General features: G+C 39.1%; 1 protein-coding gene across 1 annotated transcript; it reads right to left on the bottom strand.

Moving 5' to 3' along the window:
* Positions 1-285: 285 nt before the first annotated feature.
* On the bottom strand, positions 286-26,804 carry RIOK3 (RIO kinase 3). The gene is made up of 13 exons (XM_045456856.1): positions 26,416-26,804; positions 18,933-19,048; positions 18,179-18,324; positions 17,977-18,084; positions 17,650-17,759; positions 15,924-16,067; positions 15,137-15,264; positions 7,851-8,048; positions 6,021-6,180; positions 4,530-4,610; positions 4,354-4,443; positions 2,906-3,013; positions 286-1,968 (listed from the first exon to the last, which is right to left on the bottom strand). Exons 1-13 carry the CDS (start codon positions 26,800-26,802, stop codon positions 1,861-1,863), a joined length of 1,884 nt encoding a protein of 627 aa, XP_045312812.1. The 5' UTR covers positions 26,803-26,804; the 3' UTR covers positions 286-1,860.
* Positions 26,805-27,238: the final 434 nt, after the last annotated feature.

Genomic DNA, 27,238 nt, shown 5'->3' with positions numbered 1-27,238 from the left:
GTAAAATAAAATATCCTTATTTCCAAATGTTGGGCTTTTCCCATTTGTATTTGAGCAACACTCCCACTTTCTTTTTCCACTATGTGAAATATGTACTCACGGATATGTAAGAGAAAAACCTATTCGTAATATGAAGTAGATCATTTACTGAAATCTAAATATGAGAAGGTGAATGGGAAAAAAACTGCTTAAGATAGCTTTGCTTAATTTTATAAAGAAGGGGTAACTTGGTGCCAGGACATAAGTTAACAAAGAACAGTAAGAAACCACACAAAGAACCAATTCTAAAATGCTCTCTTCATATTTAATATCTTAAAAAGCATGTTCACAGCACACTCCAAGAATGCCATACAGCAATGGTTTGCTGCTCTTTGTCAAACAGAGTATGTCAGAAAACAAAACAAAAAGTTCTTTAAATGGTTCATGGTTTTTAAAATTAGTTCTCTGAAATTTCTGTAAAGCCAATAGTCACCACTCATCTAAATCTTTGTTTCAGAGTAGTAAACATTTCAGAAATGTAATGAGTCTATCCAAAATCACACTTCTCTGAAATGCAGTTAAAAGCTATGTAACAGAAACAAAAATAAATATTTTTCTAGAAAGAACATATTTGGCATCTTAAAATAACGTTAAAGAAGGTTTCAAGTGTGAATGATGTTTAGATTTTTACTTTCCAGTACCAGACAGAAAGTTTGGGTTTTCAGTAGCAAAAAGTTTGGGTCTTTGAAGTCAACTAACTTGACTTCAGTAACAGGAGGAATGATTACACTGTAGTTAATGAACTTCAATCCTAACAAAACCAATGTACTTCTCAACTATAGTGTTTGATTTATATAAGAAGTGACGTCCAGCCAGTACTAAAAATTATTGAGTGAGGCCAGTTCAAATTGCTTGGTTAATTTGGTGCACACATTATTTTATATATCCTCTTCAACATGTGACTATTTAATATTTCTAATTAGTTTGCTCTATTTCAAAATCAATCAGTAGACAGTCTGAATGAAATGTAAATTGGACTTTGTTTCACTGATTCCATTAAAATATATAAAACATGGTTAATTATTATATTCCATCGTTCTGGATAATTAACATTTTCATTATAAACACAGAGCAGTTGCACCATGAATTCTACCCTAACCACTTCACCTAAATGTAGAAAAATTTAAAGTTAAACTTAAAAACTCCAATAGTTAAGAAGTTCTTACATATTTCTCTTTCAGAGACCTGTGATGCCTTGTCTTGGACAGGAATATGGAAAAGAAAAATTCAGTTCATATTCCTGATGTAACAATAAACTTCTATTTCTGTCAGTCATTTTACAACCAAATTTCCATTTCTATCACCTACTAAAGAGAAGAAATTTTCCTTTAGAATCATGGTCACAAGCTGGAAAAAGAATTGAAAAGGGCTAGTTTTAGGCCAATAAAATATTTGAGGGAAGATAGAACACAAAATGGGGAGGTGAAAAAAGCAAGTACGTTGTAATAAAAGTCTCCCTTGTAAACACACCTGTCCTTTCCTCCCATGTTTGGAAATGTTACCTAAGTTTTAAAAATTCTCATCAAAACATTTTATGCCACGATTCCTATAAAATCAGGTTGGTTTCAGCTAGATAAGCTGTAGCTGTTAAAGAATTATATTATCCTGTTCATAAGACGAGAGGTAGTGACATTTTATTCTCCCAATGCTGAGCTACAAATTCCACACATCTGGCATATGGGTTACAAGGGGGAAAAAAAGCACAGAAGCACCATTGTACACTCCTCATGTTTTGGTATTTCAAGTCACCCATAACTTCATTTGCCATTGGCAGCTGACAGTCACCACTGTGTAAACAATGGAAAGCAGTGGGTGTTGGTGCTATTCATCATACAGGACTGGTGGACCTCCATCATCTTTCAAAAATGAAGCAGCTTTCCTTCCATTCTTCTGAACATGATCTTCATTCATTTTCTCCAAAGCTTCTATCTACAAAATACATTGAATCCATTTGTCAAAATCTTACTGCACAGAAACCACACTTCAGATTGAACCAGCAGTGTTCTCTTCCTAGGTCTTTCCTAATGACGCTGGCCTTGAATTGGAATTACAGTATGTGACACATACTACAGCATGACATGTACATGTATTTTTACTTGATTATATTGCTTGAATTAATACTTAGTATCTTTATCAAGCTAGTAACTAGGATCCTGTGTCTTACTGTGTACTCTATAAAGCTTTCGGGAAACAAGAAAAAGGAAATTCCAATGTTGGTTCAACAATAGTATAACTCCTACTTACTGAGCAACTGTACTGCGCTAGATGTCAGCTATACCATCTTCCTGTTACTTCTCCTCTGCCCTTATGTTCCAGCACAGCTTGGCCAAATTCAAATACCTAAGGAGTCCTGCAACAGACTCCATAATCATTCTCTGCGTTGGTATACTGTCGGGAATAATTAGCTATTTCACTTTTTAATTTTTGTTCAATTTTAAAAGAACTTCTCTGGAGGCAGGTTTTTTGTTTTTATGCTTCTATAGATCCATACTGCAATTACTGGGTATTTCTAAGGGCGACCGCTGCTAACTTTCTATATTCAGTTAAGGGCGGGACGATGTGTTACTGTTTTCTGTATCACCCAGAGTGTCCACCAGCCCACCTCCCCATTCGTGAATAGAGGCATAGAGGTATACTGGAAATGATCTTATTTGTCCATCTTAATCAAACTGTGAACTTGAAGAAGTGTTTTGCTCTAAGTCTATCCTAGGTTTTAAGCCCAGAAAGGACCAAAACATCTCAAGGAAAGAAAAATCTCTAATTTTGCTTTTGAGAAAACAGAAGAATAAAATGAGCTCTCAGTTTCAGCTATCTACTCCATCCCATGCTTTATTAGCAAGGTGAATAATAGCCGCACACCACTTACCTCAGCTAAGAAATCAGCTTCATTATCTGCTGAGATGTTTAAGCCTGAAACAGCATTAAAGAGTTCTCGTTCACCAAGGGCTTCTTTTACGCCTCCTTTCTGGAAAAACTAGTAAAGAAATATAAATCAGTAGGAGATGTTATAGCAAGGTTCCCTTGGACACAAAAAACAGGGAAGAGTGTACTTGTAAGATACCAATGAATTCCTTCCATAATTAAAAAAAAAATTTTTTTTTTAATGTTTGTTTATTTTTGAGAGACAGAGAGAGCACAAGCAGGGGAAAGGCAGAGACAGAGGGAGACACAGAATCCAAAGCAGGCTCCAGGCTCCAAGCTGTCAGCACAGAGCCCGATGTGGGGCTCGAACTCACAAACCAGGAGATCGTGACCTGAGTTGAAGTCGGATGCTTAACTGACTTAGCCACCCAGGCGTCCCTTCCATAATTTTTTTAAAGTTTATTTGAGAGACAGAAAAAGAGTGAGAGGGAGAGAGGGAGGGCACACACAACCAGGGGAAGGGCACAGAGAGAGGGAGACACAGAATCATAAGCAGGCTCTTTGCTGTCAGCGCAGAGCCCGGCATGGGGCTCAAACTCACAAACCGTGAGATCACGACTTGAGCCGGAATCAAGAATTGGATGTTTAACCGACTAAGCCACCCAGGTACCCCCCCTTCCATAGTTTTCAAACCACAGATTTCCCCATTTCAAGTTTAACTATGTTGCTCAGGTTCTACTTGCTTTTTGTCCTCTCGTACACATGCAGGCTGCCTTCTGGATTTAGTTTGTCACAATACACCTTCCATAGCTATAAACGAGCAGTATATATAAAATTGGGTGGCACTGCTTTGAATGTGTAGACTCAAAATATTCACTAAATCCCATCTGTGAATTAAAATCTTCAAGTAGGTTCAGAAATTATTTCCAATATGAAGTTATTCTATCATTTAGAAAGACCATTCTTATCTGAATCTGCGGCTAACAATTAGTTTCCTTTAGAAACAGCAAATAAACGTGACCCAAATGTGTGATTACTGAGTTTTACCTTCATTAATCTGTTTACCTCAGAGTGATCAGACAGTGCCACTAAGATGACTACTCTCCTTTTAATGGTAATAACACTGGCAGTCAACATGTAGGCTTACTAATACCAGCTTCACTTAAAGCACTGTGCATGTATTAAAGATCTACTTGACTGCTTAAATATCTGTAGTTAAAATAAAAACTTACTCCCTTGCAAATTTAATTCAATAGCCCAAATGTGAGACACTCAATCAAATTGTTGTTGAAAATGAAACCTGACAAATTGATCTTTGTATCCTTATCCTGAAAGCAGTCAGTAACCAAACCCTTCCTTCAATTTCTAAGAATATGACCATTGGACTTATGTTAGGAGAAAAATATTTGAAACTGTTACCTACTATAAAGAAATATTAGTTTACACGCTTACCTGTGAGACATTCCTACAGTCACGGAACAAGAACTCCAGGCCATGAGGATGAGTTGGTTCCACCGACTGACTGACGTCAATCAACCAGACCTATTTACACACAGAGCATGTGTTCAGGATACATTCAGTAATTTACATCAAGATATTTAGTATGGACAGTAACAAAATGTACTCACCTTCCCAGCATGCCACAGCATGTTATACTCACTGAGGTCGGCATGTACAAGGGTACATTCATTATATAACTGCTGCATCAACTGTGAAGAGGCAAGGCACACATTTAGGGTGTGAGCAATAATTCTAAGTTACCTATGCAACTAAAATGTCTATGCCAACCAATAATTTCTAGAAAAAGCAAAACTATTTCCTCTTTACTTTGTACAGTCTAAGACTGGGTGAGGGAACTCTAAGACAATGGAGGGAATGAGTAAGACACTCTATTTCCTTGTCTATGTGACAACAACAAGGTCAGGAGATCAAGGGGCAGACCAGGATTCCCACGGGCTAAGAAAGCAGCCATGTTATGGTCACTAACCAGAAGATCCAAAAGTCGCTTCCCTTTATAAAAGTGGGTGAAAACTTTTTTCACCTTTTTATACAAAGTAAAAAGTACTTCCCGCCAGACACATTAGGGAAGAGATATTCTTACAAATTAAGTGGCATTACATATTCATTACTGATTTTTGACAGTAGAAATAAACATTAATGTTTTATTTCTCAGCCTTGCTAGAATCAAATAGGAAAGTCCATCATTCCTTCATCTCTTCCCCAGCCCAAAGAATCCAGAAAAATGAGCCTGATTTTCCTTTCAATATTTTCCTATTGGAAGCAGAGAAAGTTGGATCATCTCCCTAGCTCTGTCTTAAAAAATTATTTGGGTAACACTTTCATATTTACATCAGCTACTGTAGGATGTAATGCTTCATGCAGAGACCACATAAAACGCATAGAAGCTTCTCTATTGAGGAGCCTGACTGGCTCATTTGGCCAAGCATGTGACTCTTGATCTCAGGGTTGTGAGGTCAAGCTCCACATTGGGGTGTAGAGCTTACTTGGGGGAAAAAAAAAAACTACAGAGGAATGACAACAGTATTAGTAACATTTTCCTAAGCTGGGAGGACATCAGATGAATTCAGTTGCTGTCCTGAAGAATAAATGACTTCAAGATTCCTGACACGTGCCTTCCAACTCTAACACCTACGCACTCTCAAGAAGCCACTTCCTCCCGTCTTCAGTCGTCCCCAGCATTCTTAAAATGAGGCCAAACCTGCTCCCCACCCACTTCCCAACAACAGGCATTTTCTTAGCTGTTAAGAGCTAAGACATTCAAGAAGGCATACAAACTAACGAGGCATGGCATCTGCCAAATGTGGAAACGTCAACTTCTATTTAATATACTGTTTCGTGAATAACAGCTTCATGCTTCCATGTCACTAATGCTAACCAATGAGCGTTTGTGGACTCCTTAGGTCTACGATTTTTCTAAAGTGACTCAAGACAGCAGCATATTGATATAAAGACAACTCTCCAATGTTAATATTCCTTTACAAACTTCAGTCTGTCCTTGTTACATCACCTTAAAATAGTACTATTTTAGGAAATTTTTAAGGTTTAAACAAAATATTTTTAAAAGGTGACATGTAAATGCTGTGAAAAGAACAACTTACATGAAGAGTTTGGTAGTAGGCTTCTTTCATTTCTTCACTACTGAGCTTTACTTCTTTTAATTTAGGGGCTGGAACTTGATCATGGCCAATAAAAGACATAACTAAAATGTGTTTCTTGAGTAGTACAACTGTTGGACAGGGAATTCCAGCTCTCTGCATTCTACACAGAAAGAAATAATTAAGAATGTAAAAATTAGGAGGAGAGAATATCTCACTTATTCAACAAATATCTAACAAAGGCCTGCAATGAGCTGGTACCATGTTCTACTCAGGGGGTGGGAGGTGCAGAGATAGTAAAACAAAGCCTCTGCCCTTAAAGAGCACATGGACTGCTAGAAGGCACAGACAGGTGAGGAGACAATGCTGTGTGGCACATGCACTGGCAGAGGTGTGGGTAGGAGCTATAGGAGCACGTGGCATCAGGATGGCTTAGTGTAAGAAATGGGTGAACAGGAATTAGCTAGATTAAGACAGTGTGGGAGGCATGCTGGTCTAAGGCTGGAAGCAGCTGTGGAAATGCATGGAGGCATTCAAGAGCACGGTCCATCTGGGGAATGTGTATCAATCAACATAGATGATCTTGAATGAGAAGAAGGGCAATGTGGGTTGAGGTTACAGGTGGGCCTCACATCAGAAAAGGCCTTTGAACACTAAAGGCTATAGGGGCTGTTGAAGAATTTTAAAAATGGCAGGGATGAGATCTCAGAAGTGTAGAAAAGAGACTGGTGGGCGGCAACACCTCTGAAGAAATTATTCTATTTAGAAGTCATACTAAGTAGAAGAATTCTGCCACTAATAAATATGAATAATTACAGTTGAGAGTAAACATCTCTAGAAAAAACTAACTAAAATTAAGCTTTTAATAGATTAAGATATGAAAAGTTTCATTAATGAGAAAGATTATTACTATGTTAGTTGGTTGACAAAACTAACTCTTTAATTGCTTAGGGGACTGAGGAACAAGTCTAATAAATTAAAACAAAATGCAATTTGGTCAGACTCTGCCCCAACCAAATTAACAAACATTAGATGTAATAAACATTTTCTGAAACAATTATTATTTATAATAAGCTTAATTGGAAGCTGAAAAAAGACAGCATATAGACATATGACAAAATGTCTTAGGCAGAAAATGACTTTGTTTCCCTCAAACTTTACTGAGGAAAGAAAAAAGAAAACGGCTTATTCATCCCAGAAGTATGAATTTGGGGCGTGCCTGGATGGCTCAGTTGGTTAAACATCCGACTCCTGGTTTCAGCTCAGGTCATGATCTCATGGTTCTTGAGTTTAAGCCCCACATCGGGCTCTGAGCTGACAGTGTGGAGCCTGCTTGGGATTCTCTCTCTCCCCCACTCCCCTGCTCATGCTCTCTCCCTCTCTCAAAATAAATAAATAAATAAACCTTTTAAAAAAGTATGAATTCAGGTTATATACAGGGTAATATTTTCTTACAGAAAGCCTCATTAAACACTAGAATTTCGGGGCGCCTGGATGGCTCAGTTGGTTGAACGTCCAATTTCAGCTCAGGTCATAATCTTACGGTTCATGAGTTCAAGCCCCACACTGGGCTCTGTGCTAACAGCTCGGAGCCTGGAGCCTGCTTCCAATTCTGTGTCTCCCTCTCTGCTCCTCCCCTATTTGCACTGTCTCTCAAAAAATGAATAAACATTAAAAAACAAAACAAAACAAAAAACCCTAGAATTTCAAGGCCTTCCATAATTTCTACAAATAAATTTAAAAGCAAGCATGACTTTTTTTTTGCCTGGCTGGTAAACCTAATACAGAAAGGTAATTACCCTAGATAACTTCTAGCACAGTGATTTTCTTTACCTTGTGAGATTGTGCATTTCTTTTTCTGCCCACATGCGGATGATCTTACGTGGATTTAGTTTACTGAAGCGATCTTTAAACCTGAAATCATCTTTAATATATTTGTCACGATTCTTAAACTCATTAAGGGTTGTTTTAAATACCTTGATGGCACATTCTGTAGGTATAACTTTACTATCTTCCTTTTCATCTTCCATGCTAAGTGGAAAAAAAAAAAAAAAATTAAGTCAGTATAAGTTGCCAGCTCAGAAGCAAAACAATTTCAAAATAAAAAATCTATGATACAAAAGTAGATCTACCTCATCTAAGAATGTCAAACCTTGGTGTTTTTTTAAGCTTTCAAGTTTGGGGTCTTAATAATTAGGATTTGATTTCTTAAATAAAACACCTTCAAATAAATTGCCAACCAGTTTTCAATAACCCATAATAAAATAACCTTTCTTAATGACAATGGAATCAAACTTAAGGAACAACAAAAACACAGATGCTTTAAAATAGGCTACAATCTACCTGGGATGGTTTATAGGCAAAATTCAATAAAAGCAACAAAACAGAACAGCTTTTTAAAATGTCTCTTTCACTTCTAGCAGATAAAAAGGTAAGCAAAGGGGTCCTTGCCCTATGAATATGCAAGGAGGGGCGTGAGACAATACAAGAAGTACACGAACAGGACAGGTCACTTTGGATTGGGAAGGCCAGGCAAGGCTGCAGGGTATTAGGTGGCAACTGAAACAGATGGGTAGGATATGAACAAGCGCTGTCACAGTATTATCACAAGCAGAGTTGGAAACCATAGGACACGTCTGAGGAATAACAAACACTATAGTTAAGACTTGGCCGGAAAGAAACGAAAGAAAGAAGTCAGAGTTAAGGGACAAGATGGAGGCAGATGTGTGCAGAGCCCTTCCTGCCTGGGTGAGAAGCCTGGATGTATTTCCACAGGTGGGAGGAATCATCAAGGGCTTCACACACTTCATGAAGATCAAGTCAACGATAATGTCAGGATGGAAGGGGGCAGAAGAGTCCAGAGGTGTGGAACCTACTTAGGACGCTAATGTAATGCCCCTCAATAGTAAGCCAGTGAAGACTTGAAACATTGGTGGTGGCAGTGTAAACAAAAAGGACAGAGAGAGAGACAATATTTACCTTAAATATGTGAAGGGATGTTAATCTGTAAAAGAAAGGAACTGTATCTCCAGAGGATAAACTCTAACTCAAACTCCCAACCTCTTGCTTCTGTACTATATTTTCCCAGCTGATTCCTCTTCTGCCAGTTAACCTCAGAAGGTCAGAGTTCTCCAACTGCTTCTCCTTCTGCCTTCTCTACCTGGGAAATTTCATTTAGCCCCATGGCTTTAAATATAATCTATCACAGGTAATTTCTACCCCTATCCCGACTCTCTCCAGAACTTCAGGCCCATTTACCTGACCCCTACTTGAATCACTCGGCTGTCTAGCAGGCATCTCAAACTTAACAAGTTCAAAACAAAATTCTTGTTAACTGCACCCTAAACTTGCCTTTCTTCACACTCTCATCTCAGTAAATGGCACCACCCAGCTGCTCTAGCCAAGAATGTACCCTCTCACACCCATCTAATCCAACAGCACACACTGTTGACTCTTACCTTCAAAGCACATCCCTATGGCCTCCTATTCTTTTCACTACACCTCCTCAGTCCAAAACCACTGTTCTCTCTCATTCAAACTACAATAATTTTTTAAGGGACCTTACTGCTTCTTCTCTTACCCTCTTATCATTCATTTTCCACACTACAGTCTGAGTAATTTTTCAAAACAAAAATCAAATCATAGCTTTGGTTCCCACTGTACTTAAAGAGCAGGCTCCTTACCCTGGATGAGAGGGTCCTACCTGATCTAAGCTGTTTACTTCTCCAGCTTCCTCTCTCCCCTTCACAACTGTGCTCCCAGCATGCTGGCTTTCTTATAGGCTCTCAGAGATACCAAGTTTGTGCCTGTCTTAAGCCATTAGCACTAGCTGTTCTCTAGTCCAGAATGTTCTTCCACCTGATCTCTATACTGCATCCTAGATGTCATTCAAATCTTAGTTTAAAAAAATTGTTTTTAATGTTTACTTTTGAGAGAGAGAGAGAGAGAGAGAGACAGCACAAGTGGGGGAGGGGCAAAGAGAAAGGAGACACAGAATCTGAAGCAGGCTCCAGGCTCTGAGCTGTCACCACAAAGCCCGACAATGGGGCTCGAACTCATGAACCGTGAGATCATGACCTGAGCCGAAGTTGGACACAACCGACTGAGCCACCCAGGCGCCCCTCAAATCTTAGTTGAAATGTCACTCTATCAGATAAGTCTTCCTGTTCTAATAAACATAAGTCAACCAGTTGCTATGATGTCACCATATTTACCTACCGTAACACATATCTGATGTTTTTTTGTTGATTTATTACTGTCTTGGTAGGGGATCAGGGTGGGGAGGAAGTACAGCCTATCAGCTCACAGATCTTCCTTATACCATTCATGGCTACATCCCCACTACCTGGAAGAGTACCTAACACATGTTAGCTGCACAAATATTTGGGAATGGATGATTTAGTTTTCAGGAGACAGATTAGAGATTCTATACCAGAAAGAAATTCCCAGTAGTTTAAAGGTGTTATAAACACCTCTGGATTTTGAGATAAGCTCCCTGTCACTGCAACAGTTTAACTATAAGGTAGATGAGACCCTATCAAAAATACCACTGAGGGGCGCGTGGGTGGCTCAGTTGGTTGGGCAACTGACTTCGGCTCAGGTCATGATCTCACAGTTGGTGAGTTCGAGCCCCGTGTTGGGCTCTGTGCTGACGGCTCAGAACCTGCAACCTGCTTCAGATTCTGTGTCTCCCCCTCTCTCTACCCCTCCCCTGCTCACGCTCTGTGTCTCTCTGTCTCTCAATAATAAATAAACGTTTAAAAAAATTAAAAAAAAAAATACCATTGAGGAGATTCCCTATTCAGAAGGTATCTAAGATTCTAACTTATAAGATTCATAAACTTCCTTGTTTCTTAGTAAATTACACATCCCTCTGTCTAGCTTTTAAGGTCCTCCTTACCAATTTCCGGTTTGCTTACGTGGTTTTATACCCTCTTACCTCTAAACATACATTTTCTATTCTCATTGTCAATCTCCTCATTGCCTAAACTTCAAGCCTCCCATTTTCAGCCCTTTTATTCGTTTAAAATAATTAAATATTGCAGATAAAGCTGAAGTTCCCTTTGTTTACCACCCTAGGTAGTTTTATTCCTTATTTCTTTATTCCTCTCCAAAGGCAATCACCATCATGAACAGTATCTTCCTACTCTTTCTAAAAAATATATAAATACTCACATACACAAGCATCTATGTTTAAAAATCCATGTATATTATTTTCTGTATAACTTTAAAAGTTTAACAGATGGTATACTGTAAATATTAAGCAATTAGCTTTTTGCACTCAACACCAGGTTGTTGTTGGATTTTTATGGGGTTTTGCCTACTGTTTACAATCCAGGTTGAGATCTAACTTCATCATGACCTCTTCCCTGAATGCGAATGGCAATGATACTGTTCTGTTCACTATTCCTATCCTGTATGAAGTCTCACTTGTGCTGCATGAAAGGGAGGTATGACCAGGACCTGCAGCGACCTCTAGAAGTTGAGAGCAGCCCCTACCTACCTGACAGCCAACAATAGAGACCTAAGTGCTACAGCGGCAATAAACTGAACTGTGCCAAGGGAAGAGGACCTGAGCCCCAGAAGGGAATGCAGCCCCAGCTGCCACCCAGAGTAGCCCTGAGACCCTGAGCAGAAAGCCCAGCTAAGCCTCGCTCGCTGGAACTTCCAATCAACAGAAACTAGGAGATAATAAATGAGTGTTGTTTTAAGCTGCTAGTCTGTGGTAATTTGTTACATAGCACAGAAAACTAAAAACTTTAGAAGCATTTACTCTCAGGGCACCTAGGTGGCTCAGTGAGTTAAGCATCCAACTCTTGGTTTCAGCTTAGGTCATGATCTCAAGGTTAAGTAAGTAAACACATAAGGCTCTGTGCTAACAGCGTGGAGCCTGCTTGGGATTCTCTCTCTCCCTCTCTGCCACCCCCAACCCCGCTCTCTCTTTTGCTCTCTCCCTCTCTCAAGAATAAATATTTAAAAAAGTATTTACTCTCAGTTGTAGAAAACCAAATGCTCTCTAGTTTTGCTAACTTACAAATGCGCAAGTACAGATTACAATACCAATTCTACCAGAAAGAAAGAGAGATCATTCATTATCATTGGGTATAATGGAAAATAGATAAAGGATAAACAAAGCAGTTGACAATAAAAAGGAATACAAATGGGTATAAAAGCACTTCCAAAAAATGTACAACCTTAATTATAGACAAATGCACACCAAAATATCAAAATAATACTTTTCATCTTCTACACGACAAAAAATTATGTTTGATATTACTAAGCATTAATGAGGATGAGGGAAACAGATTCATACTGCTGCATAAGTTAATTGACCTTCTCACAGGGCAATCTGTCAGTACCTACTGACATTTATAGAATGTACAACAACTTATTTGATTTGACTGACTCATAGGGGAAATCACATTTGTCCTGCCAGTAAAATGAAAATATAAACACAAATTCAGGATTTCTGGCCTTTGGTGTGACATACAAGAAAAAAATTTTAATTTTTAATAAATAAAAGAAAGATATGCTGCTTGCTACAATAGCCAGCTGGTATTCTCCATTCAATGAGGCATTCCACTATTTAACAAAAAGGGAAAAGAGTGCATACAGTCTTTGCCCCAGCAATTTCAGAACTAGAGTTCAGCTTAAGAGGGGCGCCTGGGTGGCTCAGTTCTTTAAGCGTCCAACTCTTGATTTCGGCTCAGGACATGATCTCACGGTTCATGAAAACAAGTCCTGCATCAGGCTTTGCACTGACAGCATGGAGCCTGCTTGGGATTCTCTCTCTCCCTCTCTCTCTGTTCCTCCCTAAGTCGTGCTCTCTCAAAATAAATAAACTTTAAAAATGTATATACTTGCAAAAGCACACCAAGGTAGATGTACAAAGATAGTCCTACCTGTGTACTCTATTACATAATTCTCTTTTATCAACCGTAACAGTTATTGCTATAATGTTCTCTTCTTGGCTATGCCAGAAGCCCATTAACACACTGTAATGTACTGCTATAAAAATGGGATGGTATGAGCTTAGAAAGATCTAAGATATATTAACTGAAAAACTAAGATCTTGAATAGAGAATATAATCTCTTTTGTATAAACAAATTAAGGGATATATGCATAAAAATTCCTGGAAGACTAAACTAAAAACTGTTAAAACATAGTGGTTATCTTTGAAGAAAAGATCTGTGTAAGGAGAGTTGGTAAGATGAAGGCTACTTTTCATTTTAATCCTTTCTGTAGTTTTAATTTCTACCATGAGTAATCTCCCATTTTAATTTGTGTCATTAATTTATATTTGTCTGGTCTTAGGGAACCCTTAAATAAAATTTGGGAAGAGGGCAATGAAGTTTAAAGGAAGAAATAAGTTATTTATTAAGATTAATATATACCAGGGGCACCTGGGTGGCACAGTCAGTTAAGCATCCTACTTCGGCTCAGGTCATGATCTCACAGTCTGTGAGTTCGAGCCCCACATCAGGCTCTGTGCTGACAGCTCAGAGCCTGGACCCTGCTTTGGCTTCTGTCTTCCTCTCTCTCTGCCCCTCCCCTACTCATGCTCTGTCTCTCTCTCTCTCTCTCTCTCTCTCTCAAAAGTAAACAAACATTAAAAAAAAATTTTTTTTTAAAGATTTATACCAGACATTATCAAATTTATGATCTCATTTATCACCACAAAAATCCTATGAGGTAAGGGCCAGGTTTTTTTTTTGTTTTGTTTTAAGTTATTTATTTGAGAGTGAGCTGGTAGGGACAGAGAGAGAGAGAGAGAGAGAGAGAAAGAGAGAGAATCCCAAGCAGGCTCCACACTGCCAGAGTAGAGCCCAATGCAAGCCTCAAACCCACGAACCATGAGATCATGACCTGAGCTGAAATCCAGAGTTGGATGCTTAACTCCAACCCGTGCCCGGGTAAGGGTCAGTTTTTAAACAAAGTTTAGTAATCTGCTCCAGATCGCATGGCTTGAAAATGTTGAGCTATTTTACCCTAATATTCATTTTTATCCTTTTCATTTTTAAACTTAACAGTATAATTCAACATGTGATTACACATGTATGTCTCATCTAGAAAGGAAGATTAAATACTTAAGAAAAGCAAAGGCAAGGAGTTGACCAATAATCATTTGAATCCCCTTAAGTACACAGTAAATACATTCTGAACCTAAAAAGAGTTAGAATTCTGTAATCTATTTTAATGTTTTTGTTTGTAAATATTATTAAGGTAAAGGAATAACTGACGTGTAGTGAACCTTGTTGGTTGACTTCAATGGTAAGTGACCAGATGATTTTACATTCCTGGCTTAAGCACAATCTCTAAACAGGCTCCACTTTAAAAAGTATCTTCCTTCTTCATGTTATTCTTGACTCATCTAAGCCCTTGTAGCAAAAGTGAAGTGGGTAAGATCTAAATAGTGTAAGATCTTTACAAGACGTTTCCTTAAATGATGCAAGCATTTTTTTTTTCTTTTTCTTTTAACATTTATGTATTTCTGAGAGACAGAGACAGAGCATGAGCAGGGGAGGGGCAGACAGAGAGGGAGACACAGAATCAGAAGCAGGCTCCAGGCTCTGAGCTGTCAGCACAGAGCCCGATGTGGGGCTCAAACCCACGAACCACGAGATCATGACCTGAGCCGAGGGTGGTCGCTTAACTGAATGAGCCATCCAGGTGCCCTGATACAAGCATTATTTAAAGTTGGTATTTCTTAAAGGATCAGAGTTACAAAGGCAAGAATCAGTAACTGATCTAAGCATACCCCACTCAAGCTGGTATGAAAGGGCCCCATAGTAAAAAGACCATGGGTTTTGAGACAAACCCAAGGGCAAACTTTGCTCTGTCACTTACAGCAGCCTGTATGGGATAGTATAACAATAATGTAGAAAATATATATACATAGAAAAAAGACTAAAGAAGTCTATACAAATTGGTTAATGGTTATTTCTGGATGGTGAGATGAGGATGATTGCGTTTTTCCTTGTGCACTCCTTATATTGTCTAGAGGCTTTCTACATTACCCTGCTTGCCATGTAGCACTGTTTTTGTATAAATCCATTAATACAGGGAAGAACGGGCTAAGATTTTATTGACATGATGGTACTGCATTTTGCTCATTTACCTCCCGCCATATGCATGAAAGACAACAGATTCCTTTCCTGTACTAATACAGCCAGTGATTGTCTCCAACATTCCAGAGTTGACCATTTTATACATAAGTAAACGTGTCTTAGGATCAACTGCTTTTTCCTGAAAAAGATAAAGCACTATAAATGAAAATGACTGGTAATAACAAAACATTTTCTGAGCCATTTCTAGTATCTAACATTCAAAATATACTTTTTACCTTTATAATTTACCTAGATGTATATATAACAGGCTCCTAAAAGTGTGCTGTCAAAATACAATTCACCTCTGCAACTACAACTCACTGCCTCTGAAAGTGAATATCTAAAAGAACTACTAAAAATCAGACACTAGGTTAGTCAAAATCTTGTTTTATCTTTAAAATTTAAATAGCTGCTAGTGTAGTTACTATTGTTTTTGTTAACTTTTACAAATCACTTTATTCTCAAGATATTAGATACTGTCTTCACTAACATAAAACATTAGAGATTAAGTTATTATAAATGTCACAGTATAACAGAAACCAATTTTTTCATTCTTAAAACATTCATATTCAAATTAATTATGACCACTAAAATGTTAGTTTTGAGTAAGTGATTAGTAACTGCTACATCAAGTCTGAAAAGTCATGCAGCAAAGCTACTTGGGTTTTATTTATAACTCTGATTCGAAAAGTCAATCGCATGGAAAAAATATCAAACATGGAAGTTTTGTTTCTTCCCCAAATATGAAGTTTTCTAATATGAACTTGCCATCAAAGAAAAAAATGTAAGAATACTTACCGCAGTAGAATGCTCCTTTTTCTCATGCAGGCGGGCACTCCGACGTTCTTCTGAGTAGGCATGTTGTTTTAAAGCATTGAAAACATGGTTCGATAGTTTTAAATCCATTCCAATTCCATCTCCTACCTGAAACCCAGGTGCAAACTGCCAAAAAGAAGAAAATTAGCATCTGAATACTTTAAACCTGGGATGGTAATAACAAAAAAACTACAGTACCAGTCTTTACTTGGAACAGGTTTCTTACTCAATAGGTGATTAGCCTACAAAAGCAGAACCCATAGGTATCACAGACAAAAAACAAAAAAAAACAAAAAACACCTCACTAAAAAACACAACAGAGAGCAAGGCTTTTTAAGAAAAGCACAGAAAATACTGAATCACATCTAAAAACTAAGGCATTTCTGCATATGCTTTGCACCTTGCTTTTACATTAGACAAAAGACACATTATATTTTGAAGGCTACACCAAATCTTACCAAAGAAATACAATCTTATAATGAATTATTTTTGAGAAGTGGGTTAGTATACAGCAAGCTCCGCCCACACCATGACAATTATGTTCTAGAGCTGCCACTGTCCAATATGGTAGCCACTAGCCACGGGTAGAAATTTAAAGTTAAATAAATTAGGGGCCCCTGGGTGGCTCAGTCGGTTGAGCGTCCCACTTCAGCTCGGGTCATGATCTCGCAGTTCGTGAGTTCGAGCCCCACGTTGAGCTCTGTGCTGACAGCTCAGAGCCTGAAGCCTGCTTCAGATTCTGTCTCCCTCTCTATGCCCCTTCCCCGCGCATGCCTTGTCTCTCTCTCTCTCTGTCTCTCAAACATGAATAAATGTTAAAAAAAATTTTTTTAAGTTAAATAAATTAAAATTAAATTAGAAATTCAGCTCTTCAGCTGCATCACCCAAATTTCAAGTGCTCAACTGTCAAATGTGGTTACTATTAGTTAACATGGATATAGAATATTTCTATTATCAAATAAAATTCTACTGGAGAGGGTTGTTCTAGAGTCAGGTCTGGCCTATTTCTAGAATTTAATTATCAGTTTACAGGGTGCCTGGCTGGCTCAGTCAGTGCAGCGTGTTACTCTTGATCTTGGCGTTGTGAGTTCGAGCCCAACTTTGGGTGTAGAAAAAAAATTAAAAGAAAAATTTAAATAAATAAATAAAGATTACTTAACAAGTATTTGTGTTCTAAAGTCTAAATGTTTTCTATTAACCACAATATTTATAAGAGAAAGTATGCTAATTTTTCTTTTTTCTATTTTTTAAATTACATTTTATTTCTGATTTTGCAGAGATAGTTCAGGCACAAAGTAAAAAAATTCAAAAAGTATAAAAAAGTATGATAGAAAGTATTTCTCTCTCCCATTCCTATCCCCCAATCAACACTGTTCTCTGTTTCTTGGGTGGGGGGGGGTGCTATTTTATGGAAAATAATATGCTAAAAAATAAATACACTACTTTCATAACAACTATTTCTTAAATTTAGAATCAATACAAATCAAACCAGTTTTCTTAATATTGTAGAACTTTATTCTCAGATCCATTCTCATTATGTCTGAGTTTTCATGGTACTGCTATATTATTATCTAAAACATCTTTACATCCATCCTTATGAAGGATATTTTTAGAAATTTAAGATACTGTACTTATTTAGAATCCCATGTTTTTTTAAACTTATACCAGTAAAACTCTTGATTGACAGAGAATACTTCTTGTAACTTACATTTTCCATTCTGGCTGTATTCTTTCTCCCACATACCACTTCATCATGTTTGGTGGTGATGTCTTTTCCTTTTCCAATAAAACCCTTTTTGGGAGTAGGAACTGGTTTTGCTAAAGGCGATTAAGACAAGCCAAGTTTATGTAAAAATAGCAAAGACTACATTGCTACATTCAATATTGTCTGAAAAGATATTTAAATCTAATAATAAGTTACAAATGAGATTCAAAGAGAAATGTAAAATATAAGGATCCACTGGAAATCTTAGTCTTCCTCTGTCCCTGTCCTATACCCACCCCCCCACTCCTCAGGAAATAAAAACATCGATACCTGGTATGTAGGGATCATCACGAGTGTCTTGCCAGTCAACCTCATCCTCAGAGCTATCACTGTCTTCATAAGGATGCACTTTTCGATAATTTTCAAAGGAAATGGAAACTTAAAAAGGCAAAAACAGGTGAAGATGTATTTAGGAGCACATTACAAGCATTTCTTGCCACACAATGGAGTTGTCTTAATAAGGTCACAGTACCTTTGCTATCTCCATTGAATTTTTTTTCTTCACGCCTAAGCTGTGCATCATATTCTCTGTCAAATTCCATCTGTAGCATCTGGGCCAGCATTAGGTCGCTGGAAGTGTCAGTGTTTTCTCCAGTAATAAATGGTCCTTCAGCAACACTATTCAAAATAAGGCAAGAGAAACTAATATAATGTGCTTGTGTAAACAGATGCAATGGATTATGAGAGAAGAGTATCTTTTCACTGTTACAAACTGTACTGAAGAAGCAATGGGAAAAACTTGCCCAAATCATTCACCTTCTGTCCAGCTGCCCTCTGACCAATGGCAGGCACTTGTGAAAGCACCAACTAGGATTAAGAGAGCTACAAGAGAAAGCTAAATGGACTATAATAAAATCCAAACTGAGACTCAAAATTCATTTGTTCTGTGTTCTGAAGTGAAAGCATATATGAAAAGATAAACTATAAACATTTGATCAAAACTGTATCCTACTTCAGTATTTGCTAATTTGGAGATCATGTGATTCAACTACTGTAATAACTAAAACCCACAGAAACAGGGATTTGCCCCAGACAGCACTGACAACTAATTATAGAATCAGAACCAAAACCCAAATATCGGAGAACTCCCAGTATGGTGCTCTTTCTACTGCACTGCTTTTCAAAATGTTATTTCTTAATCACTGGCCATGACAATGACTAATCAAATCCTCAAACCTTTACAATAAGCTGCTAGACAAAATAGATTCTTTGTAAATTTTACTTACGCAACTTCAGGAAAAGCGGCAGCTTCTTCTTCTAACTGCAATTCTTTAGCCAGCTGTTCACTCATTACATCAGCCAAGGAACAAGATATTGTGTTTTGAGGGGTAGCCCATGGACACTATTTAAAGAAAAAGAAGGGGTTAATTCATAGTAATGAAAAGTACCTTCCAAACTTGAAAATAAGGCTATCTTCTGAGAATTAAACTAGTTAAAACCAACCCAAAATAAAGAATTACCTACTTAGAGAAATCATCTTGGGGCACCTGGGTGGCTCAGTTAAGTGTCTGACTCTTGATCTCAGCTCAGGTCATGATCTCATGGTTCGTGGGATCGAGCCCCACATGGGGTTCTGAGCTGATGGTGTGGAGCATGCTTGGGGTTCTCTCTCTCCCCCTCTTTCTCTGCCCCTACCCTGCTCTCCCTCTCCCTCCCTCTTGAAAGAAAGAAAAAGAAAGAAAGAAAGAAAGAAAGAAAGAAAGAAAGAAAGAAAGAAAGAAGAGAAAATTATCTTAAAAGTAAAAAGATCTCCCATCTCAAACCTAATCAAGGATAAATGTAAACTACATTTGCCAAAAGCACTTTCTAACCTGTTTGGTAGGTGTGTCCCTTTTTTTTTTTTTTTTTTGGTAGGTGTGTTTTTTTAGTTGAGGAGAATACCAGGCTATGATAGCATCACCCCACTACCTAATGAGTTCATATAACCATCCTTGTTCTGATTCCATGCTCATCAAATAATCTTCTGCTTTTAATCTGGCTTCCCATGTAGATTTCCTCTCTCTCTCTTTTTTTTAAAGATTTTATTTTTAAGTAATCTCTACACCTAAGGTGGGCTCAAACCCACAACCCCAAGACCAAGAATCTCATGCTTTACCGACTGACTGAGCCAGCCAGACACCCCTGTAGATTCTCTTTTAGGAACAGACTATACCAACTAGCACAATTCAAAGCCCACTCAGAAGTTATACCTCATTCTAATTTAAGGGGTAAGTCTTCACATGTCAAAAGTGTGTGTCAGCCCCTCACAAGACATCTGGGGATATGTTAAAACAAAACTAACAATGACAAACAATAAAAACTACATTTCTGAACTATAAAAACTGAGAAGCAGTCTTGAAACAATACCACTGCAACAAAGCAATATCCTGTGAAACTCTTCTTGGACAATCAGCAAGTTGGCCTTTCTCAATGACATCACTATCTCAGCGCTCTTGAAATACAAACCATAAGTTTATCTTACAATTCCTAATTTTTGAGAAGGTAAGCTTTACTTAGCGGCAAATGATCACATTTGATAATCTAGTGATTAAACCACTAATATTGAATAACATGTCTAAATCTCTCTTGAACTGGCCCAGCTTTCTCTGTCTTCCTTCTGAGATTCTACTCCAAGGCATCACCCACCCATCACCAGGCTACTCTAAGAGAGTCCTAACCAATCTTTCTGCTTCTAGTCCTGCTTGTTTCCATTTTCCATACCACAGCACAATGGCTTTTCTAAAATGCAGGTTTGATTAGTTGAGTTTCCTTACTTACAGCTCTTGATTGTTCTAATGTTTCCCACTGCCTTTAGGATAAAGTCCAAACTTACCCCTTAACTACTGCCAAGTGTCTAAATTAGAATATAGCATATGATGGATATTTGTTTTAGCCACAACACTTTCAAATCAAGTTTAGGTCCTCCAGCTGGCCTATGACCCTTGTTCAGGTTCCTTAACATTGAGATTCAGGAATTGGTTCAGGTTGTTAGGGTAAAGCTCTAACAGGTGATAGATACCTATTTATGCCTAGGTGAATCAGAATCAAGTTTTATCAAGCCTTATCCTGAGATTAATGAGATGCAGCAGGCTCCCAGCACATACCTATGCTAGCCTACTGCAGAATTATTTCAGCCTCACATAAAGCCAGATGTGGACAGAATAAAGGAGGCTTCCTCAAGGTCTGGTGTGACTTTCACTCACTCAGATCTTATCAGCAATTGAGCACTCTCCTGGTGAGGATTTTGAAGTCTGGAATCTTGAAATTTTCTGTAATCTGGAGAATACAGCTCTCTCTTTGCCACATGACTTCTGCTGACTTCCTTCTGAATCCACTAGGTAGAATACATAATTCTGCCCCCTAACTTAGAAATGCCTAGTCTGATCAGTTTCAAAGTCCAGGTTCCAAAAGGTAAATGATTGTATCCTCTAACTCAGATCTGTCAACCACATCTTGCAATGACTAACAGCAGAATCACAGACAACATTGGAATATTCACTGTATGTGAATCACTTGCCTAATATGCATAACTTACATAGATTATTCGAGACACAGCAACTGCATAATTACAACATCACCCCCATTTTATAGATTTAGAAACTGAGACACAGAAAGGTTTTTTTTTAACCCCAAATAACACTGCAGATGGAAGTGCTGAGATTTGAACTAAGGCAGATTTTGAACTTAAGAAGCCGCCCTCAGTATTTTGCTATACTGCTTCCCTAATCACCCTGTGTTGGAATGTGAGAAGCAAACCTCTGTACTGCCTGCAGTAGGAAATCCAAATTCCTCAGTGAGGAATGCTCTTCACAATTTGACCTACTTTATCTTTCCAGTCTCAACTCTTCCCTACCCTATGCTCTAATAACAATAAGCATGTGCTAATTATGGCATACTTTCACCCCTCCATACCTTCACACATCCTCCTCTCGGTATATTTTCCTCCTTCTCTATTTTCCCCCAATTGTCACCAACTCCATAAGGCTCTCTCAATTTCATCAGACAAAACCAGATCCTTGCCTTTGTGTTCCCATACCACTGTGCACACACTGTAGGTAAGGACCAATGACTGTATTAATGTATCAGCCACAATACAACATGAGCCCCTTGAAGGGCAGGGTCTTCTCATTCTCAGAGCCCAGCATAGAGCTTCAGACATAAAGAAACACTCAGGTATTCACTGAATAACACATGCCAAAAAAAAAAAAAAAACCACTGGAAATATTTCACAGAACTGCCAGGCTGTCCCCAGGCTGTAGAGGTGTGATACCTTTCTACACCTCTACTATTCTAACATCCCTTTCTCCATCTTGAAATCGGCCCCTCTGGCTAGCCACTTCTGGTGCTTCTGTTTGTCAGCAGTCAATTAATTTTATAAGATGTTAAACAACGTATTATCTGACAATTTCTCAGAGGAGGCAATACCGACAGGGGGTGACTTTATTTTGAGGCAGAGACTGACTTACACCCAAAAGATACTGAACCAGAAAAAGAAACACACAGAGACCACAGAGCACCAAGATATCCTAATTGCCCACTCCTACTGATCTTGCTCCTTGAAGCCTTGTACTCTCGAGCTGTACTCCCCTTCCTTGTACCTCTACTGACCAGCTCAGCTGGGCTGACCCACACCAAGGCAACTTCCATGGGTAAAGGTAAATAAGGCTTCACAAAGGTTGCCCAAATTCCTCAAATCCAAATTCCTCAAACTAGCAGTCAAAAGGCCTCCATAAAAAATTTTGGGCTGTGTGAGGGACAGCTGCCAGACAGGGGGCAGTCCTCCACAGGCACAAGAGGTTCATCATCTCAAGGGAGCCTCTGATAATTTACCGGGGGCTCCTCCTATGCATGGGCACCATAGGGTGTATAGAGAGGATCCTCTGTCATCATCTTGCAACTCCTCGATAAATCAAACACCCTCTGTGAATAGAGAAACTTTGTAAAATTAATAATAATAATAATAATAATAATAAATTTAAGGAGATAGAGAGAAAAAGCCCTCCATAATCTTGCTGCACCGTCACTATCCAATGTCCTTTCCCATTATTCCCTTCATCAACGTAAACTCCCCACAGCATCAAGATCTGATGAGAAACCCCACACAACCTTTCCTAGTTATAGTCATTCTGCTCTAAACATGACATCTATCAAGGCCTTAACTAGCTCTCTGATTCTTTCTTTCCTGTTTGCTGAAGGCCCCTGAGACTAGACCGGTTTTTCTTTCCTCTAGGAAACCCACCACTGCTCTGTGGAGTTCTTTATAACTACCACATTCTTCAACACCAGGATGGCTGCAGAGTAGAAGGAAATTATCCCCATTTCCTTCTAGCTCACAAAGATGCACCCCTAGCTGCTCATCCTGCAGACAACTGTGGGGAAGAATCAAGTAAATAAAAAACAGCAAACATGAAGGAGGCACGTAATAACAAAAATCCAATTCTCAACTTGAAGCAAGCCAAGAGAATCATAACCCATAGGAAGGTCTCTTTTTTGCCCATGCAACTAAGAGATACAATCTAGAGAGAACATTTAAGTGATAATTTTACTTCTAAAGACAAGGGTCTATGGAAAACATCATCTGAGTTTATACAACATTAATTTTTTTTTTTAACTTTTAACGTTAGCGTACTTTTAGATTTACAGAAAAATTGCAAAGATGGCACAGAGTTCCCAAATATCCCATACCCAGCTTCCCCTGTATTGGTATTGTACATTTGCCATAATTAATAGACCAATATTTATATAGTTGATTATTATTAACTGAAGTGCATACTTTATTCAGATTTTCTTAGTTTTTCTGTAACCTCCTTCTATTTCAGGATCGTTAATCAAGCCAGCACACCATATAACATCTAGTCAGCATGACTCTTCGGCTGGGAGTTTCTCAGACTTTGTTTTTGATGAACTTGACAGTTTTCAAGAGCCCCATGAATTAATTTTTCACAGTTCTCTTTCCAACAGAGCTACACATTTCCTCACTTTTACCTACAGTTTGCCAATTCTCCCTTGGAATATCCATTAAAAATTCTTTGTCTATAATACCAGTTAGGCATTTTATAACTGGCATCCCCAAGACCCGGGGGGAGGGGTCCCTAAGACTCTTTCAGGGTGTCTGTGAGATTAAAATTATTTTGTACTAAGACATTCTTTGTCTTTTCCACTCTTATCCTCTCAAGCATGGAGTGGAGGGGGGCCTAAGTGGTTTAGTCGGTTGAATGTCTGACTCTATTTCAGCTCAGGTCGCTGTCCCAGTGTCATGAGATGGGAGCCCTGAGTCTGGCTCTGTGCTGAGTGTGGAGGCTGCTTGAGATATTCTCTCTCTCTCTCTCTCTCTCTCTCTCCCTCTCTCTCTCTCTCACCTTCTGCCCCTCTTCCTCTCTCTTCTCTCCCTCTCCCTCCCTCTCTCTCAAATAAAGAGTGTAGAGGGGAGTTTTCCAGTCTACATCAGATATGGTAATATCACTCTGATGGCTCCTGGAATGTGTACTTGTATATTCTTGCATTTTCCAAAATTTTCTAAGGTAGTAGGTTTAGGATATAAATGTGCATTTTTATTTTAAGATTTTTTTTTAATGCATATTTATTTTCACGCGAGAGAGTGTGCGAGAGAGTGCACAGAAGCAGGGTTGGGGCAGAAAGAGAGAGAGACAGAGGGTCCGAAGCAGGTTCTGTGCTGTCAGCAGAAAGCCCAGTGCTGGGCTTGAACTCATAAACTACAAGATCATGACCTGAGCCGAAGTGAGGATGCTTAACTGACTAAGCCACCCAGGCGCCCCTAAATGTGCATTTTTAGAGATTAATTCAGTTTGTTCTCAGTACATCTATGTGCTCGTTAGCCATCTTTGATTATACCTGCTATAATCTACACATCTGTAAGAACATAACTTCTTCATATGCTTCGACTAAAGCATACACAACAGAGTAAAAGAAAAAAAGTCTCCTATTAAGTCAGATATTAAAGAGATTTGCAAAAATACAAAACAATACTATACCACTAATTTTTGTTTGTTTGTTTGTTTGTTTTGGAAAATGAAGGGAGAGGTTACATATAAAAATGCTGTTTGTATTAACACATAACAACTTTTATATCACTTAATAAAAACTTTTCGTATGTCTGTTTTAATTTCTGATATAACAAATATCAATAGATGTAACCAATATAAACAAAAATTCTTTGGGGTTCTCAATGATTTTTAAGAGTGTAAATTGGTCCTAACCAAAAAGTTTTGGGAATTGCTGGCCTTTGACATTTTTTCCATTTTTCAAGACCTTCCTCAAATCTCTACCTCCTCCACTAAGCTTTCTGTAATTACTTAGGTCTTCCAAACAGTTAGAGGAGGAGAGGATTAAGAAATACCTGCAGCATCTAATTTTTACCCTGTGACAATGCTGTCTTCTCAGCAGAACATCAATAAACCCCAGGATTATTTTTTTTTGTTGAATGATGACACTGAAACTTTCTATTTCTGATGATGTATCCTTAAATGAAAATATGGTAACATTTTATTACTGAATTAGTTTTCTAAATGAAATTTGTTCTGACATTATGTATTCTAGGCAAAGTTTGTCTCATTTGGCATTTTTATCAGCCATTAGGTGCTTAACTGGAGAAATTTAACATGTAAAGTACACATTTATTTGTATTAGGCTACTGATTTTGTCTTTTTACGTCTACTGATCTTGGCCTTGTCAACACAGCTTAGTAGAAAAAAAGTACACAAAATAACATGTAGATGTAACCACATCTGCCAATGGATTCTCTTAATTCTCCCTGCAGTTGTATCAGAACTTTCATAAAATTAACTTTAATTAAACTTTCATACTTTTCTGAATAGCTAATTATTTCCCCTTGCTCTGTTAAGACCTAGCCTAAAGATCTAATAAACCAAGTGACCCTCTACACGGAACAAATATTCCGTGACAGCATGTGAAAAACAATTAAGAAGCTATAAAAGTTGGATTCCTTCACAACCTTAATTTGAGGAACACAACATCCCAACTGAAGCACTCTTGCTTTCAAGCAAATCCTCAACAAAGCGGCAGAAGAGTCTTTTCCTCCTTCTGATGAAACTATCATGCAGAGGAGCAGTCTGAAAACCAGAAATCAAACGTGAAATAAACGTAACAGTTGGCCACTACAGGAAAAAGCTTAAACGTTAAAGCCCAGACAGATAATGAGAATTCATAACCGCTTTGACAGTAGGCAGTGTAAGCGAGTATTAGTTTGAGGGAGGAAGGTGCGCCTGGATTTACCATTTATTTACTACTTCAAAACCAAGAAACTGACTAAGGGGGAATAACCGCATTTGTCAACCTAAGGAAACAGCTGCCTAAATGGCCTTTCTTCGGTCGGGCTTTCTGTGCTGTATTCGGGCTGACTCACTTGGCCCGTGACAAACAAGATAGTGCTTGTTTTCTCTCAAACGTCAGAGTTTCTAAGTCAGCCCAGCCCAATATTTGCTACCGAGGTTCACAAATCAAGGTGCAGATCTGGAGAGAGACCAAACCGCCGAGAGTGGCCACTGGCAGACCCGGCCACCCTCCTAGCCTCCCCCATCCCAACCTGGCAGCGCCGCCCCCCATCCCCACCGTCCGAGGTCGCCGGGGTCCCGCTCAGAACTTCCCCAGTCGCCCGTGGAGCCGCCTCCGTGCCTGTCACCCTCTCCGAGCATTCCGGGAGGGCCAGCCCGGGTGACCAAGGCAGGTGCGTCAGCCGCGACCGCCACTCACCTTGCTGGGTCCCCAGGCCGCTGCGGGCCCGGGCTCAGGCGATGCCACTCCGACCAGATCCATGTTGGAAAAGAAGCCAGAGACGAGAACAGGGAAGACAGGTGGCAGGACCGGGAAGCAGCCTCCGCCGAGGAGACAGGCGGCAGGACTGGGGCGACGGGTTGCTGGTGCCGGAGCTGAGGTGACAGATGGCGGCGCAGCCGCGTCCGGAACTGGCTTTCTTCTCTTCCGCCCTCTCCGCTGGGACCGTCGCTTCTGATAGGCCGCCCGTCCGGGGCTCCAGGTTTTGCCTCGTTTCCCCGCCCCCGGCAGGCCGCACTTCCGGCCGCTGCCCCTGTCCCGGGCTGCCCTGGCCACTGGCTCTGTTTTGTGGTCACGGTCGCGCATGCAGGACAGAGCTGGCGTAGGGCGTGGTTCCTCTGGCCAGGCCGCGCCCTGTTCTCGTACCGCCCTCCCGCTCCTTCCCCTGTGGCTGCCGGAGACTGCAGCTGGATCTAGTTAAAGTGAATTTGACTGCGTGTGACTCAGTTGTTTATAGCAACAAACAAACGAGACTGCTTCTGTTCTTTCATTATTTTCTGGGTTAATTCTAAACTGGGATGGTATGGGGGACAGCAAGTAGTCAGATTTTGTTGTTACTGAAGTCTGCCATTAGGAAGCGGCGCATAAAAAGTGAAAATTTGTAAAATGTGTAATGGAACATTGAGCAAAAAAGTAGGACTGCGTAATAAAAGTTTTGGTTAGGTGTTTTGTAGATTCTTATCAAGTGACCGGATAAAAATAGCTAAGCATTACGTTTCACTTACTATATTTGTGCATTGTT

This window comes from Leopardus geoffroyi, chromosome D3 (genome assembly GCF_018350155.1).
Source record: "Leopardus geoffroyi isolate Oge1 chromosome D3, O.geoffroyi_Oge1_pat1.0, whole genome shotgun sequence".
Lineage (NCBI taxonomy): Eukaryota > Metazoa > Chordata > Mammalia > Carnivora > Felidae > Leopardus > Leopardus geoffroyi.
The sequence above is the reverse complement of the archived record's forward strand: the minus strand, read 5'-3'. Positions and strand labels throughout refer to the sequence as shown.